This window comes from Aegilops tauschii, chromosome 7, assembly GCF_002575655.3.
Source record: "Aegilops tauschii subsp. strangulata cultivar AL8/78 chromosome 7, Aet v6.0, whole genome shotgun sequence".
In the NCBI taxonomy this organism is placed as follows: domain Eukaryota; kingdom Viridiplantae; phylum Streptophyta; class Magnoliopsida; order Poales; family Poaceae; genus Aegilops; species Aegilops tauschii.
Genome location: NC_053041.3, coordinates 84,686,844 through 84,707,404, shown reverse-complemented (window position 1 = coordinate 84,707,404; position 20,561 = coordinate 84,686,844). Strand labels below are relative to the sequence as shown.

At 43.6% G+C, this 20,561-nt stretch overlaps 1 protein-coding gene across 2 annotated transcripts; it reads left to right on the top strand.

Annotated features, from left to right (window-relative positions):
• Positions 1-16,855: 16,855 nt before the first annotated feature.
• On the top strand, positions 16,856-20,330 carry LOC109755302 (ubiquitin carboxyl-terminal hydrolase 3). 2 transcript variants are annotated; one of them, XM_020314214.3, is made up of 6 exons: positions 16,856-17,270; positions 17,764-17,880; positions 18,535-18,633; positions 18,729-18,914; positions 19,011-19,192; positions 19,570-20,330. In XM_020314214.3, the coding sequence occupies exons 1-6, from the start codon at positions 17,154-17,156 to the stop codon at positions 19,967-19,969; spliced, it is 1,101 nt and encodes a 366-aa protein (XP_020169803.1). In that variant the 5' UTR covers positions 16,856-17,153; the 3' UTR covers positions 19,970-20,330. The 2 variants fall into 2 exon arrangements, with proteins under 2 accessions (XP_020169803.1, XP_020169804.1); XM_020314215.2 differs by having other exon boundaries at positions 16,977-17,270; positions 18,475-18,633.
• The last annotated feature ends 231 nt before the right edge of the window (positions 20,331-20,561 follow it).

Here is a 20,561-nt window from a genome sequence, read left to right as displayed (position 1 = left end):
ACCTTTATTATGCAGTCCGTCGCTTTTATTGCTTCCACATCACAAGATCGTATAAAGCTTATTTTCTCCACACTAATAGATCATACATATTTAGAGAGCAATTTTTATTGCATGCACTGATGACAACTTACTTCAAGGATCTTACTCAATCCATAGGTAGGTATGGTGGACTCTCATGGCAATACTGGTTTAAGGGATGTTTGGAAGCACAAGTAGTATCTCTACTTGGTGCAAAGAATTGGCTAGCATGAGGGAGAAAGGCAAGCTCAACATGTTGGATGATCCATGACAATATACTTTATTTCAGATATAAGAAAACATAACCCATTACGTTGTCTTCCTTGTCCAACATCAACCTTTTAGCATGTCATATTTTAATGAGTGCTCACAATTACAAAAGATGTCCAAGATAGTATATTTATATGTGAAATCTCTATTCCCTCAATATTCTTTCATGAATTGTTCAAGTGACCAATACAATGTTTGCTAACCTTCAATAAATTTACCACCTCTACTTCTTATATGTGAAGTCATTACTCCCCATGGGATAGGCATATGAAACATATATAATTTCAGATTTATGATATTCGCTCATTCAACTATTTACTCATAGGATATAAGTGAAGCACACGAGTAGATGACAAACTACTCCAAAAAGATATAAGTGAAGATCAATGAGTAGTTAAATAGTTATTTAGCTATGTGAAGACTCTCTCATTTAATAATTTCAGATCTTGATACTTTATTCAAACAGCAAGCAAAACAAAATAAAATGACATCTAAGAATAGCAAACATCATGTGAAGAAGCAAAAACTTAGGATCAACCGATACTAACCGATAGTTGTCGAAGAAGAAAGGTGGGATGCCAACCGGGGCATCCCCAAGCATAGACGCTTGAGACTTCTTGAAATATTATCTTGGGATGACTTGGGCATCCCCAAGCTTGAACATTTGTGTCTCCTTAATTCCTCTCATATCATGGTCTCCCTAGATCTCAAAATCTTCATCCACACAAAAATTCACCATACTTCCGGTACTCCAAAAATTCTGCAAAAATTAGGAAAAATAAACAATTTGTATAGAAATAGAGTGCAAAAAGTTTCAGAACCGTTCGACGTTCCAGTAAAAAAATGTAAAATCGCACACTACAGCCAAAGTTTATGTTCTGCACCGCACAAACCAACAAGAAATGTAAACATCCTAAAGGCAAATCTTGGCACATTATTTTTATAATACAATGGAATTGTACAAGGGGATAATTATTTTTGTTGAAAAGTTTCTGTAATCAAGATTCACAAAGTTTCCGTGAGCATGAACAAAGTTCAAGGAGCTCCCCCACTTAACAATGCTTGTCTCTCTCACTTTCACTTTCCTTTTTGAAAAGTTTTGGGTTCCCCTCTTTATTTTTTTGTTTTTAAACTATATAAAAGCACTCAACAGAAATAAATGACTCTCTAAAACTTCCGGGTTGTCTCCCTGGCAGCGCTTTCTTTAAAGCCATTAAGCTAGGCATATAGTGCTCATGTAATGGATCCACCTGGATCCCAAGGTATATCAAAGCCAATTTTAATTAACAATGATTTGTGATTTAGTAGTGAGAACAAAGTAACATATATCATGCAACAACGAAGTCTAACTCTCTTCCTATGCATCGGCATGTCATAAAAGAACAATTCATGCACACATAGTAAAGGCCAATGCATAGTATAAACAGTTTCTTGCAATTTTATCGTATTGGAAACATGGAGAGGCGGAGATGTAGTTCCTCTCTCATAATAATTGCAAGTAGGAGCAGCAAGCACATGCATATTATATCTATCAAAATCATCATGTGTAGCGGTAAAAGGCAACCCATCAATATAATCCTTAATAAGTGCAAACTTCTCTGATATAGTGTAGTAGGGAGAATTTAAAAAGATAATAGGACTATCATGCATGGGTGCAATAGCAACAATTTCATGTTTAACATAAGGAACTATAGCAAGTTCATCTCCATAAGCATAATTCATATTGGCATCTTGGCCACAAGCATAGCAAGCATCATCAAAAAGGGATATTTCAAAACAATCAACGGGATCATAACAGTCATCATAGCAATCATCCTCCGGTAAGCACGAAGGGAAATTAAACAATGTATGAGTTGAAGAGTTACTCTCATTAGAAGGTGGGCACGGGTGATCAATCCGCTCTTCCTCCTTTTGTTCTTCGCTCTCCTCCTCATCTTTTTCATCCAATGAGCTCTCAATGTCATTAATATCTTCTTCCATATACTCCTGCAAAATATTAGTCTCTTCTTGGACAGCGGAGACTCTCTCAATAAAATCATCAATATCGGAATTGAATTCATAATTCTCATAGCAATATTTAAGTATAGCAAAATTTTCAGGTCTATAAACTGAATCATCAAATCTTCAAACTCTTTAAACAAAGATTCAATTTCATAAGCACCCATAAAAGCAACGAACTCTTCTATTTGTTCCACATCATAGTAATCATATATACCATTAGCATAAGAAGCCAAGGTTTTATCATCATTAAATTTGCATGAAAAGGGAAGGTGTGGAGCCTTCATCCTAGAGCAACAAGTATAATCATATCTCAAGCATAGTAGCCGAGCATACCAATGCAACATACAAATTTGATCCCATAATAGTTTCCCCTTTTGAGTCAAGCGATAATCCCTAAAGTATTCATGTTGATCCAACGTGTCTCCCATTACAAAGTTGAATAGGGTTTTCTCAGGATTATCAAAGTAGTACATGATATCTGATACGTCTCCGTCGTATCTATAATTTTTTATTGTTCCATGCCAATATTCTACAACTTTCATATATTTTTGGCAACTTTTATACTATTTTTGGGGACTAACATATTGATCCAGTGCCCAGTGCCAGTTCCTGTTTGTTGCATGTTTTTGTTTCGCATAATATCCATATCAAAGGGAGTCCAAACGGGATAAAAACGGACGGAGATTATTTTTGGAATATTCAGAGAATATGGGAAGGAAAATCCACGCGAGACGGTGCCCGAGGGAGGCACGAGGCAGGGGGGCGCGCCCCACCCCCCTGGGCACGCCCCTGACCCTCGTGGGTCCCCCGTAAGGCGGTTGATACCCTTCTTTGATCGCAAGAAAGCTAATTTTTAGGAAAAAATCACGGTGAAGATTTCAATCCAATCGGAGTTACGGATCTCCATATATATACGAAACGGTGAAAGGGCACAACAGGAGAACACAGAAACAGAAAGACAAATCCAATCTCGGAGGGGCGAGAGCCCCTCCCATGCCATGGAGGCCAAGGACCAGAGGGTAAACCCTTCTCCCATCTAGGGAGGAGGTCAAGGAAGAAGAAGACGAAGGGGCCCCCTCTCCCCTTCTCTTCCGGTGGCACCGGAACGCTGTCGTGGCCATCATCATCACCGCAATCTTCACCAACAACTTCACCGCCATCATCACCAACTCTTCCCCCCTCTATGCAGCGGTGTAACCTCTCTCTTACCCGCTATAATCTCTACTTAAACATGGTGCTCAATGCTATATATTATTTCCCAATGATGTATGGTTATCCTATGATGTTTGAGTAGATCCGTTTTGTCCCATGGGTTATTTGATGATCAAGATTGGTTTGAGTTGCATGTTTTATTATTGGTGTTGTCCTATGGTGCTCTCCGTGTCGCGCAAGCGTGAGGGATCCCCGCTGTAGGGTGTTGCAATACGTTCATGATTCGCTTATGGTGGGTGGCGTGAGTGACAGAAGCACAGACCCGAGTAAGTAGGTTGTTTGCGTAGGGGATAAAGAGGACTTGATGCAAATGCTATGGTTGGGTTTTACCTTAATGATCTTTAGTAGTTGCGGATGCTTGCTAGAGTTCCAATCATAAGTGCATATGATCCAAGTAGAGAAAGTATGTTAGCTTATGCCTCTCCCTCAAATAAAATTGCAATAATGATTACCGGTCTAGTTATCGATTGCCTAGGGACAAATAACTTTCTCGTAACAAAAAGCTCTCTACTAAAACTAATTTAGTCGTGTCTTTATCTAAACAGCCCCTACTTTTTATTTACGTGCTATTTACTATCTTGCAAACCTATCCAACAACACCTACAAAGTACTTCTAGTTTCATACTTGTTTTAGGTAAAGCGAACGTCAAGCGTGCGTAGAGTTGTATCGGTGGTCGATAGAACTTGAGGGAATATTTATTCTACCTTTAGCTCCTCATTGGGTTCGACACCCTTACTTATCGAAAACTGTTGCGATCCCCTATACTTGTGGGTTATCAAGACCTTTTTCTGGCGCCGTTGCCGGGGAGCAATAGCGTGGGGTAAATATTCTCGTGTGTGCTTGTTTGCTTTATCACTAAGTAATTTTTATTTGTTGTTCTTAGTTGTTCTTTATCTTTAGTTATGGATATGGAACACGAAATATCAAAAATATTAGGTGTACTTGCTACTCATGGAGATGGGGAACCTCCTAAAACCCTCGATGCTCATTTTGTGAAAGATATTGATAACCCACAAGTATAGGGGATCGCAACTTTGATAATCCTGAGAAAACCCCATTCAATTATGTAATGGGAGACACATTGGATCAACATGAATACTTTAGGGATTATCGCTTGACTCAAAAAGGGAAACTATTATGGGATCAAATTCATATGTTGAAGTGGTATGCTAGGAAACTATGCTTGAGATATGATTATAGTTGTTGCTCTAGGATGAAGTCTCTGCACCTTCCCTTTTCATGCGAATTTAATGATAATAAAACCTTAGCTTCTTATGGTAATGGTATATATGATTACTATGATGTGGAACAAATAGAAGAATTTGTTGCTTTTATGGGTGCTTATGAAATTGAATCTATGTTTAAAGAGTTTGAAAATCTTTATGATGCTGTTTATAGACCTGAAAATTTAGCTATCCTTAAATATTGCTATGAGAATTATGAATTCAATTCCGATACTGAACCATATATTGAGGACTACTCCGCTGTCCAAGAAGAGACTAATATTTTGCAAGAGTCTATGGAAGAAGAAATTGATGAAACTGTGAGCTCATTGGATGAAAAAGATGAGGAGGAGAGCGAAGAACAAAAGGAGGAAGAGCGGATTAGCTACCCGTGCCCACCTTTTAATGATAGTAACTCTTCAACTCATACATTGTTTAATTTCCCTTCGTGCTTACCGAAGGATGATTGCTATGATGACTATTATGATCCCGTTGATTCTCTTGAAATATCCCTTTTTGATGATGCTTGCTATGCTTGTGGCCAAGATGCCAATATGAACTATGCTTATGGAGATGAACTTGCTATTGTTCCTTATATCAAACATGAAATTGTTGCTATTGCACCCACACATGATAGTCCTATTATGTTTTTGAATTCTCCCAACTACACTATATCGGAGAAGTTTGCACTTATTAAGGATTATATTGATGGGTTGCGTTTTACTATTACACATGATGATTTTGATAGATATAATATGCATGTGCTTGCTGCTCCTACTTGCAATTATTATGAGAGAGGAACTATATCTCCACCTCTCTATGTTTCCAACACGGTAAAATTGCAAGAAACTGTTTATACTATGCATTGGCCTTTACTTTGTGTGCATGAATTGTTCTTTTATGACATGCCGATGCATAGGAAGAGAGTTAGACTTCGTTTTTGCATGATATATGTTACTTTGTGCTCACTACTAAATCACAAATCATTGTTAATTAAAATTGGCTTTGATATACCTTGGGATCCGGGTGGATTCACTACTTGAGCACTATATGCCTAGCTTAATGGCTTTAAAGAAAGCGCTGCCAGGGAGACAACCCGAAAGTTTTAGAGAGTCGTTTATTTCTGTTGAGTGCTTTTATATAGTTTAAAAACAAAAAAAATAAAGAGCGGAACCTAAAACTTTTTCAAAAAGAAAAGCAAAAGTGAGAAAGACAAGCATTGTTAAAGTGGGAGCTAGCCTTGAACTTTGTTCATGCTCACGGAAACTTTGTGAATCTTGATTACAGAAACTTTTCAATAAAAATAATTATCCCCTTGTACAATTCCATTGTATTATAAAAATAATGTGCCAAGGTTTGCCTTTAGGATGTTTACAATGCTTGTTGGTTTGTACGGTGCAGGACAGAAACTTTGGCTGTAGAGAGCGATTTTTAATTTTTTAATGGAACGTCAAACGGTTCTGATTCATTTTGCACTGTCTTTCTATACAGATTGTTTATTTTTCCTAATTTTGGCAGAATTTTTGAAGTACCATAAGTATGGTGAATGTTCAGATTATTACAGACTGTTCTGTTTTAGACAGATTCTGCTTTTGATGCATAGTTTGCTTGTTTTGATGAAACTATCAATTTATATCGGTGGATTAAGCCATGAAAAAGCTATATTACAGTATACACAATGCAAAAACAAAATATGAATTGGTTTGCAACAGTACTTAGAGTAGTGAATTGCTTTATTATACTAACGGATCTTACCTTCTCTGTTGAAGTTTTGTGTGGATGAAGTGTTCGATGATCGAGAAGGTCTCGATGTGAGAAGAAGGAAGAGAGGCAAGAGATCAAGCTTGGGGATGCCCGAGGCACCCCAAGTAAATATTCAAGGAGACTCAACCGTCTAAGCTTGGGGATGCCCCGGAAGGCATCCCCTCTTTCTTCAACAAGTATCGGTATGTTTTTGGATTCGTTTCGTTCATGCGATATGTGCAATCTTGGAGCGTCTTTTGCATTTAGTTTTCATTTTTCTTTCATGCACCATTCTGGTATGAGATAGTCCTTGGTTTATTTATAGAATGCTCTATGCACTTCACTTATATCTTTTGAGTATGGCTTTATAAAATGCTTCATGTGCTTCACTTATATCATTTGAAGTTTGGATTGCCTGTTTCTCTTCACATAGAAAACCGCCATTTGTAGAATGCTCTTTTGCTTCACTTATATTTGTTAGAGCATGGGCATATCTTTTGTAGAAAGAATTAAACTCTCTTGCTTCACTTATATCTATTTAGAGAGATGACAGGAATTGGTCATTCACATGGTTAGTCATAAAATCCTACATAAAACTTGTAGATCACTAAATATGATATGTTTGATTCCTTGCAATAGTTTTGCGATATAAAGATGGTGATATTAGAGTCATGCTAGTGGGTAGTTGTGGATTGTAGAAATACTTGTGTTGAAGTTTGTGATTCCCGTAGCATGCACGTATGGTGAACCGTTATGTGATGAAGTCGGAGCATGATTTATTTATTGATTGTCTTCCTTATAAGCGGCGGTCGGGGACGAGCGATGGTCTTTTCCTACCAATCTATCCCCCTAGGAGCATGCGCGTAGTACTTTGTTTCGACGATTAATAGATTTTTGCAATAAGTATGTGAGTTCTTTATGACTAATGTTGAGTCCATGGATTGTACGCACTCTCACCCTTCCATCATTGCTAGCCTCTTCGGTACCGTGTGTTGCCCTTTCTCACCTCGAGAGTTGGTGCAAACTTCGCCGGTGCATCCAAACCCCGTGATACGATACGCTCTATCACACACAAACCTCCTTATATCTTCCTCAAAACAGCCACCATACCTACCTATTATGGCATTTCCATAGCCATTCCGAGATATATTGCCATGCAACTCCCATCATCATCATATACATGACTTGAGCATTTATTGTCATATTGCTTTGCATGATCGTAAGATAGCTAGCATGATATTTTCATGGCTTGTCCGTTTTTTGATGTCATTGCTACGCTAGATCGTTGCACATCCCGGTACACGCCGGAGGCATTCATATAGAGTCATATCTTTGTTCTAGTATCGAGTTGTAATATTGAGTTGTAAGTAAATAAAAGTGTGATGATCATCATTATTAGAGCATTGCCCCAGTGAGGAAAGGATGATGGAGACTATGATTCCCCACAAGTCGGGATGAGACTCCGGACGAAAAAAATAAAAAAAATAAAAAAGAAAGGCAAAAAAAAGAGAAGGCCCAAAAAAACAAAAAATGAGAGAAAAAGAGAGAAGGGGCAATGTTACTATCCTTTGACCACACTTGTGCTTCAGAGTAGCACCATGTTCTTCATATAGAGAGTCTCTTGAGTTATCACTTTCATATACTACTGGGAATTTTCATTATAGAACTTGGCTTGTATATTCCGATGATGGGCTTCCACAAACGCCCGAGGTCTTCATGAGCAAGCAAGTTAGATGCACACCCACTTAGTTTTCAGTCTGAGCTTTCATACACTTATAGCTCTTAGTGCATCCGTTGCATGGCAATCCCTACTCACTCACATTGATATCTATTGATGGGCATCTCCATAGCCCGTTGATACGCCTAGTTGATGTGAGACTATCTTCTCCTTTTTGTCTTCTCCACAACCACCATTCTATTCCACCTATAGGGCTATGTCCATGGCTCATGCTCATGTATTGCGTGAAAGTTGAAAAGGTTTGAGAACGTCAAAAGTATGAAACAATTGCTTGGCTTGTCATTGGGGTTGTGCATGATTTGAATATTTTGTGTGGTGAAGATGGAGGATAGCAAGACTATATGATTTTGTAGGGATAACTTTCTTTGGCCATGATATTTTGAAAAGACATGATTGATTTATTAGTAGGCTTGAAGTATTATTGTTTTTATGTCAAATGATAGACTATTGCTTTGATCACTCGTATCTTAATATTCATGCCATGATTAGATACATGATCAAGATTATGCTAGGTAGCATTCCACATCAAAATTTATCTTTTTTATCATTTACCTACTCGAGGACGAGCAGGAATTAAGCTTGGGGATGCTGATACGTCTCCGTCGTATCTATAATTTTTTATTGTTCCATGCCAATATTCTACAACTTTCATACATTTTTGGCAACTTTTTATACTATTTTTGGGGACTAACATATTGATCCAGTGCCCAGTGCCAGTTCCTGTTTGTTGCATGTTTTTGTTTCGCAGAATATCCATATCAAACGGGATAAAAACGAACGGAGATCATTTTTGGAATATTCGGAGAATATGGGAAGGAAAATCCACGCGAGACGGTGCCCGAGGGAGGCACGAGGCAAGGGGGCGCGCCCCACCCCCCTGGGCGTGCCCCTAACCCTCGAGGGCCCCCCGTAAGGCGGTTGATGCCCTTCTTCAGCCGCAAGAAAGCTAATTTTTAGGAAAAAATCACGGCAAAGATTTCAATCCAATCGGAGTTACGGATCTCCATATATATACGAAACGGTGAAAGGGCACAATAGGAGAACGCAGAAACAGAGAGACAGATCCAGACTCGGAGGGGCTCTCGCCCCTCCCACGCCATGGAGGCCAAGGACCAGAGGGTAAACCCTTCTCCCATCTAGGGAGGAGGTCAAGGAAGAAGAAGACGAAGGGGCCCCCTCTCCCCTTCTCTTCCGGTGGCGCCAGAACGCTGCCGTGGCCATCATCATCACCGCAATCTTCACCAACAACTTCACTGCCATCATCACCAACTCTTCCCCCCCTCTATGCAGCGGTGTAACCTCTCTCTTACCCGCTATAATCTCTACTTAAACATGGTGCTCAACGCTATATATTATTTCCCAATGATGTATGGCTATCCTATGATGTTTGAGTAGATCCGTTTTGTCCCATGGGTTATTTGATGATCAAGATTGGTTTGAGTTGCATGTTTTATTATTGGTGCTGTCCTATGGTGCTCTCCGTGTCGCGCAAGCGTGAGGGATCCCCGGTGTAGGGTGTTGCAATACGTTCATGATTCACTTATGTTGGGTGGCGTGGGTGACAGAAGCACAGACCCGAGTAAGTAGGTTGTTTGCGTATGGGATAAAGAGGACTTGATGCTTTAATGCTATGGTTGGGTTTTACCTTAATGATCTTTAGTAGTTGCGGATGCTTGCTAGAGTTCCAATCATAAGTGCATATGATCCAAGTAGAGAAAGTATGTTAGCTTATGCCTCTCCCTCAAATAAAATTGCAATAATGATTACCGGTCTAGTTATCGATTGCCTAGGGACAAATAACTTTCTCGTAACAAAAAGCTCTCTACTAAAACTAATTTAGTCGTGTCTTTATCTAAACAGCCCCTACTTTTTATTTACGTGCTCTTTACTATCTTGCAAACCTATCCAACAACACCTACAAAGTACTTCTAGTTTCATACTTGTTTTAGGTAAAGCGAACGTCAAGCGTGCGTAGAGTTGTATCGGTGGTCGATAGAACTTGAGGGAATATTTATTCTACCTTTAGCTCCTCGTTGGGTTCGACACTCTTACTTATCGAAAACTGTTGCGATCCCCTATACTTGTGGGTTATCAATATCTTTCACATAATGAGCATCGAGGGTTTTAGGAGGTTCCCCATCTCCATGAGTAGCAAGTAAACCTTTTTTGGTATTTCGTGTTCCATATCCATAACTAAAGATAGAGAACAACTTAGAACAACAAATAAAAATTACTTAGTGATAAAGAAAACAAGCACACACGAGAATATTCACCCCACGCTATTGCTCCCCGGCAACGCCGCCAGAAAAAGATCTTGATAAGCCACAAGTATAGGGGATCAATTGTAGCCTCTTTCGATAAGTAAGAGTGTCGAACCCAACGAGGAGCTAAAGGTAGAACAAATATTCCCTCGAGTTCTATCGACCACCGATACAACTCTACGCACGCTTAACGTTCGCTTTACCTAGAACAAGTATGAAACTAGAAGTACTTTGTAGGTGTTTTTGGATAGGTTTGCAAGAATATAAAGAGCACGTAAATAAAAAGTAGGGGCTGTTTAGATAAAGACACAACTAAATTAGTTTTAGTAGAGAGCTTGTTGTCACACAAGAAAGTTATTTGTCCCTAGGCAATCGATAACTAGACCGGTAATCATTATTGCAATTTTATTTGAGGGAGAGACATAAGCTAACATACTTTCTCTTCTTGGATCATATGCACTTATGATTGGAACTCTAGCAAGTATCCGCAACTACTAAAGATCATTAAGGTAAAAACCAACCATAGCATTAAAGTATCAAGTCCTCTTTATTCCCATACACAATGACCCACTTATCCGTGTTTGTGTTTCAGTCACTCACGCAACGCAGACAATAAGCAAACCATGAACATATTGCAAACCCTACAACGGGGATCCCTCACGCTTGCGCGACAAGGAGAGCACCATAGGACAACACCAATAATAAAACATGCAACTCAAACCAATCACGATCCTCAATTAACCCATAGGACAAAACGGATCTACTCAAACATCATAGGATAGCCATACATCATTGGGAAATAATATATAGTGTTGAGCACCATGTTTAAGTAGAGATTACAGCGAGTAAAAAAGGGGTTACGCCGCTGCATAGAGGGGGGAGAGTTGGTGATGACGGCGGTGAAGTTTTTGGTGTAGAAGGCGGTGATGATGATGGCCCCGGCGGCACTCCGGTGCCACCGAAAGCGAGGGGGAGAGAGCCCCCCTCCTTCTTCTTCTTCGTTGACCTTCTCCCTAGATGGGAGAAGGGTTTCCCTCTGGTCCATGGTCTCCATGGCATGGGAGGGGCGAGAGCCCCTCCGAGATTGGATCTCTCTCTCTCTCTCTATTTCTGCGCTCCTGATTCTGGCCTTTCACCGTTTCTTATATTCCCGGAGACCCATAACTCCGATTGGATTGAAATTTGAACACGATTTTTATCCGGATATTAGCTTTCTTGCGCAAAAGAAGGGCAGCAACCGCCTTACGGGGTGTCCACGAGGGTCAGGGGTGCGCCCCCTGCCTCGTGGCCCCCTCGGGCATCGTCTCGCGTTGGTTCCACTTCCCAAAATTCACATATATTCCAAAAAAATCTCTGTCATTTTTTATCCCGTTTGGACTCCGTTTGATATGGATTTTCTGCGAAGCAAAAAACATGCAACAAACAGGAACTGGCACTGGACACTGCATCAATATGTTAGTCCCAAAAATAGTATAAAAAGTTGCCAAAAGTATATGAAAGTTGTATAATATTGGCATGGAACAATCAAAAATTATAGATACGACGAAGATGTATTAGTTACCGGTGCTACGACCCTGTCTCCCACCGTGTGTACACCTCCCGGCACGTGTACTTTGATGAGCGGGTATTTCCTTTTCACCAGGTACCACCTTCTACAGAGGATTCGGCGCTTCTCGATGGTGCCTCTACCTTGGCCCCGACGCATCCACAAGCAGCCCCTTCGGGCGTGGCTGTTTCGGACGCGGCCCTGGTGCAGCCCCCGGCGCGGCCCCACGTGGCCTCGGCGCGGCTCCCCCGGCTGCGGCCCCACCTGCATCGGCCCCCTCGGGTGGCTCTTCGGCTCCCCCCGTGTGGGGTGCTGCCCCGGCTGGCCCTTCGGCTCCCCCACCTCGGGTGCTGCCCCGGCTGCGCCAGGCGCTGCCCCGGCCGGGCCCTCTACAACACCAGCTGCGACGAACTCTTTACCAGCCTCGTCCATCGCTCTCGCAGCAGCCGACCCTCCACCTGCTGACATGATGACTCGGTCCCGCGCCGGTATTCACCGGCCCAGCATGCGCTACGCCTCCGATGAGTATGCGTGCGCGGTGTCGACATCGTCCTCTCCACCGCCGCCCATCCCCTCGTCCGCACGCGCAGCCCTTCGTGATCCACATTGGCTAGCTGCGATGCACGAGGAGTTTGATGCATTGCAGCGCAACCGCACGTGGCATCTTGTTCCGCGACCCTCTCACGCCAACGTCATCAGTGGCAAACGGGTGTTTCACCACAAGACCCACCCTGACGGTTCTCTCGAGCGCTACAAGGCTCGTTGGGTCATGTGCGGTTTCCGCCAGCCCGTCGGCGTGGACTTCACCGACACCTTCGCCCCGGTTGTTAAACCGGGCATGATCCGCACAGTGCTGCAGCTGGCGATATCCCGTGCTTGGCCCGTGCATCAGTTGGACATTTCCAACGCCTTTCTGCACGGCCACCTCACGGAACGGGTCTTCTGTGAGCAGCCGACCGGCTTCGTCAACGCCGAGCGCCCCGATCACGTGTGCTTGCTCTCTCGGTCTCTCTATGGACTGAAGCAGGCCCCCCGGGCGTGGTACCAGCGTATGGCTGGATTCTTGCAGCAGCTTGGGTTTCGCACCACCCGCTCCGACGCTTCCCTCTTCGTCTATCATCAGGGCACCGCCACTGCGTACCTGTTGCTCTATGTGGACGACATCATCCTGACGGCATCCTCTCCTGGGCTTCTTCAGCAGCTCACGGCTCGTCTTCGTGATGAGTTTGCCCTCAAGGATCTGGGAGCACTGCACTACTTCCTTAGCATTGAGGTGGTTCGCCGTGCCGATGGGTTCTTTCTGCATCAACAGAAGTACGCTCACGAGCTTCTTGAGCACGCGGGTACGCTTAACTGCAAGCCTGCCCCCACGCCTGTTGACACTAAGGGGAAGGTCTCTGCTTTGGAGGGTTCCCCTGCGCCTGACGCCGCGTTCTACCGCTTCATCGTCGCCGCCCTGCAGTACCTCACCCTCACTCGGCCTGACTTGAAGTATGCAGTCCAGCGGGGTGTGCCTTCGCATGCACTCCCCGCGTGACTCCCACTGGACTCTGGTGAAGCATATACTTCGGTACATACGCGGCACTATGACCTTGGGACTCACTCTGACGGCATCCTCCTCCATCGACATGGTCGCCTACTCCGACGCTGACTGGGCTGGCTGCCCGAACACACGTCGCTCCACGTCAGGCTATTGTGTCTACCTCGGGCCCTCACTGATTTCGTGGTCGTCCAAGCGACAGCCCACGGCTCTCGCCCGAGTGCCGAGGCGGAGTACCGGGTAGTGGCTAACGCCGTTGCTGAGTGCTCTTGGCTCCGTCAGGTGCTCCAGGAGTTGCTTTGTGTGGTCCCTAAGACCACGATCGTCTACTGCGACAACGTCTCCGCCGTCTACCTCTCCGCCAACCCCGTCCATCATCGTCGTACGAAGCATATTGAGGTCGATATTCACTTCTGGTGTGTTTGATTGGGGAACCAACTATCATGGAATGGAATGGTTCCATTCCAGAGGAATGGGTCCGTTCCATTCCTGTGTTTAGTAGGAGCAAAAGAGCGGAACGGGTTGGTTCCGTTCCGCTGTTTGGTTGGAAGAACGGAATGAAAAATGGAATGACATAAATTCAAAATTTTGGCAGCATTTCATTTGTATTTTCAAGAAAGACAACATAACAATATATATTTTCAAGAAAGACAACATAACAACACATATAACACAGGTTTCAACAACACATGTCAACTTGTGTTGGGAAAGTAAAGAATGGTTTGGCATCATCTAAAATTTTGAAACGCCTCTTGAGAGATCCAAAAGCCCTCTCTACCGTCACCCGTAGTGAAGAGTGCCTAAGGTTGAATAGCTCCTTATCATTTTGGACTGGATTGTTGCCCCACTCATTCAAATGGTACCTCACACCACGAAAAGGTGGTAAGAACCCGGGCTTGGCTCCATAACCGGCATCAACTAGGTAGGACTTCCCTAAAAAGGTGAAACAAATAATTGTGACAATGGTTTCTTGAGGCAAAGAACATATGGACAATTTCTATCTAAGCCAACTTCTTACCTGGTGGTACTTGTAAGCCTCTCTCATGCGTTAACGCATCAGCTAAAACGGTTGCATCGTGTGCTGACCCTTCCCAACCAGCCAACACATACGTGAAGCAGAGATCAGAATCTACCGCTGCCATCACATTTTGGGTTGTAAAGGCCTTCCTACCACGAAAAGAATGCTCCACATCTTTGGTAACACCTGCTCGCACATGTGTACCATCGATAGTTCCAATACAATCCTATATAGTGACAAGTAGTAAATACCATATCATATAGCCTACATACCTAACGAATAGTTTTAGAAATGACCTTAAAATATGGGTCAAACCGATGATTTCCTGCAATTTTTGTGGGGGTCTCCAATGATGGCAGCCGTATATAATCATTACGAAGCTCGCCTATGGCATGAAGAACCTTTCTAAAATAGATGCTGGTTGTGCCGTATGATCTACAAAAATTGGCTGACACAACCCTATTCCGAAGGTTATGCCCAATTGTATGCAAAAACATCGCCAATTGTTGCTCCACACTAAGATGTGGACTGTCTTCTAGCAACTTGCGATCCCTCATTATGCTACACAAATTAAAAAACGCAGCTCTTTCAAACCTTAACATGTTTTTGCACAACACATCACTTTGCCATATTTTTTGGTTTAGATAATCAAATCTGATTCGATCTCTTTCATGCATTGGCCCATAGGTAATGCGTGGTCTTCTTTTCCTTATTATAGCCGGAACAATGATTGCCATTGCAGCTAGTGCAACAAAAACAACAGCTCCCCTAACCATCTTTTTTCTTTTGTTCATCTTCTTGACCATCTACAAGTGATGCATAGTATCAAAAATATAGCTACGAATGATGCATACATCAACATATATATTGCAAAAATATACTGGACAGCATGTATTTTCGTACAAATTAGGAAAACAGACCACTGATTTTACCAACATAAAGTAATGAAAGTGAAACAAATACAACCATGAATCATCACAAGAACCACTCCATCTCTCTCTATCACTCTCGTTTGGGCATATCCATGACCAGCAGCAGAATATACAAGGGGAAGGGATTGATGTTTGTACCTAGAGATTGGGATGGTGTGCTGGGCCTCTGCTGCCGCCGTCAGCCTGCCAGAAGCCGCCGCCCCGCTGCTATTCCTCTGCAAGCCGCCGCAACTGCTGATCCAGATCGAGCTCCCTCTGTTCTGCAGCAAATCGTGAGAGGAATGAGAGGAGTTAGTGGGCACCGAGGAAAGGAGGGAGTCGGCCGGCGGGGAAGGGAAGATTTGGCCGGCGGGGAAGGAAGGAATCGGCCGGCGCGGCTAGATCCATGGACGGGGAGAGAGGAGGGAGAGGCGGCGCACCTGGAGGGAGAGCGAGGTGATAGGGCTGCGAGGGCTGCGAGAGAGCGAGGGGTGAGCGGTTCCGCGTGGTCCGGCCGTTTTCGAGGTCTCACCACGTTCCGCATCTGGGCCGAATATTCGGTCCGCGGGAACGAGTGGGTTCCGATCCATAAGTCCAACTGAACGCGAAAACGAGGCCTAGGAATGGGTCGGACCCATGCCATTCCAGTCCGTGACATCAACCAAACACACCCTTCGTTCGCGAGCAGGTGGCCCTTGGGAAGGTTCGTGTACTGCACGTTCCTACCACTCAGCAGTTTGCCGATGTTATGACTAAGGGACTATCGACCTCAGTCTTTGAGGAGTTCCGGCCCAGTCTTTGTGTCTCCGGCAACGCTTCAATTGGGGGGGGGGGGGTGTTGACCGTACGTTGTCCACCGCATGTGTATAGGACTTGGGTCTGTATTTATACCGTTGTATCTCTCTCTCCCTCTCGTATATTTGTACATCTTGGGAGACAAGTAGAGGCCGGTCCACCCTGTACCTATATATGTGCATCATGCACATGATCAATGGATTATCGATGCATGCAATCTCCTTCTTCCAACGAACATACACTCACCCCTATGAAAGGACACACACCCTACCCATATGAGCACCTCCGAAAGATAAATGCGAGCACCAAGACCTGAACCCTGATGGACTGGGGATACCACAGTCTTTCTAACCATTCAACCACATGTTGGTTCGCGGATGGAATGTGCTAGTAATGATTTAAAACGTCTTGAAAGTTGGACAAAACGTCACGTAAAGGATTTTTAACGGCGTGGCGGTCGGTCCGTTCCGGAGCGCAAGGGGGGGCCTGTCGCAGTCTCGGCCAGCAGCGGCCGATCCCACGCTCGTGGGTCGATCCGGGCCGTCCAATTAAGATAGACACGAGCCCCTTGCTCCCATGACGACATGGGTCGGTCGCAGATATCGCACCGGACCGGCCGGCAGCGTCCACCTCCACCAGCGCAGCGCAGCGCAGGCGCCCGCACCGATTTGACGACTCCTTCCCCAGCGGCACACATGCACTGCTTTTTATTTCGCCCGTTTCCTCCAAACCATCCATCCATCCGTCCGTCCCATTTCTTCCTCCTGCTCCAACCCCCCCGCCCACCGATCCCCAAGCCGGTACTGGCCCGCGTCACGTCGGCGAGGCCGATCCGTCGCCGTGCAGCGCGGGCGGGCAAATGGGAGTTGGGCGGTGATGGGCGCGGCGAGCTCGAGGCTGGAGAAGGCGCTGGGCGAGCAGTTCCCCGAGGGCGAGCGCTACTTCGGCCTCGAGAACTTCGGCAACACCTGCTACTGCAACAGCGTCCTCCAGGTACGGCCCCCCCAAACCCGAGATCGTCGCGTGCGCGCGGGCGGGCGCGCGATTGATTCGTCCTGTTCAATGCGTTCCCCGCGCCGGGAGGGGCGCGGTTTTCCGTCGGATCGCGGGGCCTTGAATTCGATCTTGCGACGTCGGGGTAGATTTGTGTGCGGGGTGGTGAGCGGAGGCCGCGGAGCGAGTGAGGTTCAGAGTCCAGTCAGCGCCCCTTGTATGGAGAAACTCACTCTTGGGGTTGGCCTGATGGATGATGAGATGTTGTTCCTGTTTCGACTATGTGTGTTCGAACTTTGAACCGAGAGGTTGCATTTTTAATGTTAAATTTTGGCAATGGGGGATAATATGTTCTCATCAATTGTTTTGACCTGTATAATTGACTAATGTTCTCATCAGAAACTTTGTGAGAAGGGAGAGGATAATATGTTTTCTTGATTTATATCTGTACTCCTCATGAGATTGGCTAAATTGTTTTCTGATTCTATTACAGGCACTTTACTTCTGTGTTTCTTTTCGCGAGCAATTACTGGAGTACTATGCAAACAATAAAAGCGCCAGTGATGGCGAAGAGAACATGTTAACCTGCTTAGCTGACCTTTTCTCTCAGGTACCATTGCAGCTATCTATTGTTGAAATTGTTTCCTCTGCCTCAGTTTCCTTAATTTTCATTTGCTGCGTCATATACGAATCACATGTAACACATATTATATCTGAACCGCCACTTTATCACATATCCCCTGAATAACATGGGATTTCCTCTGGTTTATTGAGGGGTTCCTCATCAGAGGCCTATAGTTTAATGCATATGTTTCTTGAAGAATTCTGCATTCGGCAGTATCTAGTAACCCCCCTGGAGTATTGCTAGTGCCAAATTCAAGAATTTGGACTGTGGAGCAACACCAGGAGTCTTTGTAATTAATTGATAAACCTGGAAGTGATTATAACTATAATGCATGTTAAATGGAGAACATTCACAGGATAACACTTGCTATTGTCTTGGTTGATCTCTATGGTTTCAGGGTTTGTTTGTGTTTAACTCAGCAGTGAGATGATACATAGGTGCTAGTCAATTGCTTTCCTCGTTTATCTTTTAGTCTGAACATCAATGTTCATTTGGGTAGGGCCTTTTATCTGGAGGCCTTTTACTAGTTTCAGTTGTATGATTTGATAATAGTAGCTATGCTGGATTACACGGAAGCAGGAATGAATGGCTCAATGGCACATTGCAAAGTCTAATTGTCCTGTTCTTCTCTGCACACAGATCAGCAATCAGAAGAAGAAAACGGGTGTTATTGCTCCAAAGCGTTTTATACAACGATTGAAGAAACAGAATGAGCTTTTCCGCAGCTATATGCATCAGGTAATAAATTACGTGATGATGACACATTTACTAGCGTGTTATGTCGTCTCAATCATCCCAAATGACCATGACTGCTATACTGTTCTGTTTTGCAGGATGCTCATGAATTTCTGAATTTTTTGTTGAATGAGCTAGTTGACATTCTCGAGAAAGAATGTAAAGCCAATAAAGAAACTCCTCAAAATTCATCTTCAAATAAGAGTTCTAATGGCCCTATTAATGGTCAGCCCAATGGTAGTCATAAAGAACCAGAGACTACATGGGTCCACAAATGCTTCCAGGTGAGTTTTCATCCATTTCTGCCTATATCGTTTGTGTATGAATCATGCTCTGATTGCAGTCTGGGAGATGTGCCTCATAGTATTTTATTTCTTTAGGGAATATTGACTAATCAAACAAAATGTCTGAGATGTGAAACCGTCACTGATAGAGATGAAACATTTCTTGACTTGAGCCTGGATATAGAACAAAATAGTTCAATCACCAGCTGTCTTAAAAACTTCAGCTCAACAGAAACTTTGAACGCCGAGGATAAGTTCTTCTGTGACAAATGCTGCAGGTATGTTATTCCATTTCTTTTGATTGCCTGTTGTTTCCTCATGTGATATCTGGTATCTCCATTTCCTCGTGGTCCACATCACGATTCGGTAGAGTAGCATAAGAGCTTGTGGAAATGTTGTTACTTATCACCTCTGCCTGCTTGCTTGACTTATGTGCTTTAAGTTCATTCATTGACTATGCACTAGCATATCAAACTTCCAAATTCAGTTATTTGGCAAAAAATGTGTATGGCACGGGCATTCATTTTCATTTCGCCTATCACAATTTGATCTGATATTCAAGGTATCAAAATTGTTGCATCGCCTGTCCATTTTGTGTGTGTTTGGATTATCTCTGTTTATCTTGGATCTTGATTGAAGTTGTCATTAATTTCAGTTTACAAGAAGCACAGAAAAGAATGAAGATAAAGAAACAGCCAAACATCCTGGTAATCCATCTCAAGCGCTTCAAGTACATCGAGCAGCTTGGCCGCTACAAAAAGCTGACATACCGAGTTGTTTTCCCACTGGAGCTTAAACTCATGAACACGGTCGACAATTCAGACTTGGAATATTCCCTCTTCGCTGTACTAGTACACGTCGGAAGTGGGCCAAATCATGGCCACTACATCAGTGTGGTAAAGAGCCACAACCACTGGTTGTTCTTTGACGATGAGACTGTTGAGATGACCGATGAGTCCATGGTACAGACATTCTTCGGCTCAGCACAGGAGTTCAGTGGTAACACCGACAATGGCTACATACTCTTCTACGAAAGTGTCTCTAAAACAAGCTGATGCCTTCCCGCGTATCTCGTGATTAGCAACACAGTTTTTCATTTTGTCACCACACCTACTGCTCCGTGCTATATAGAAGATTCAGTAAATTAGAATAATTCGAATGGCAAGACCATTCAACCTTAGATGCTTTGGTGGAGTCAGTCAGTGCTTAGCAATAAAGAAGCTGTGACGGGTTTTGCGGGTGGGTACTATAGCCGCCGAAGCTTGCAGTCTTCTTGATGTTGTTTCTCGCTGTGGCACAAGTTTGTATCAATCTGGAATAATGTTCCTTAAGAAGATCTTATCATGTGAAGAGATGCTTGTATCTTGGAAGCCCTCTGGCTTTGAGTAAAATTTTGCTTGAGAGAGCTCCTGCTGATTCTGAAGTCTAAAAACGATATCTTTCTTATATGTAGCCGCTGTTTGCTAATTCGCGAACAAATCTACTGACTTCCTTTCTTTGTCATTTGTATTTGTATATACTGTATACTCTGATTTGGGAGCTTGTTCTGCCTTGCTAAGCTCCCGAAAATTGCGAGAAGCCAAATTCACATATGTACAGCCACATACATATGTGGTGTGTGACTGCGTAACCAATTTTCCAACTTGG

Coding starts and splice junctions, on each gene's coding strand:
- LOC109755302 (XM_020314214.3), top strand. CDS start 17,154: ATGGGCGCGGCGAGCTCGAGGCTGGAGAAGGCGCTGGGCGAGCAGTTC. Junction 18,634..18,728: donor TCCGCAGCTATATGCATCAG/GTAATAAATTAC, acceptor TCTGTTTTGCAG/GATGCTCATGAATTTCTGAA. Junction 18,915..19,010: donor GGGTCCACAAATGCTTCCAG/GTGAGTTTTCAT, acceptor TTATTTCTTTAG/GGAATATTGACTAATCAAAC.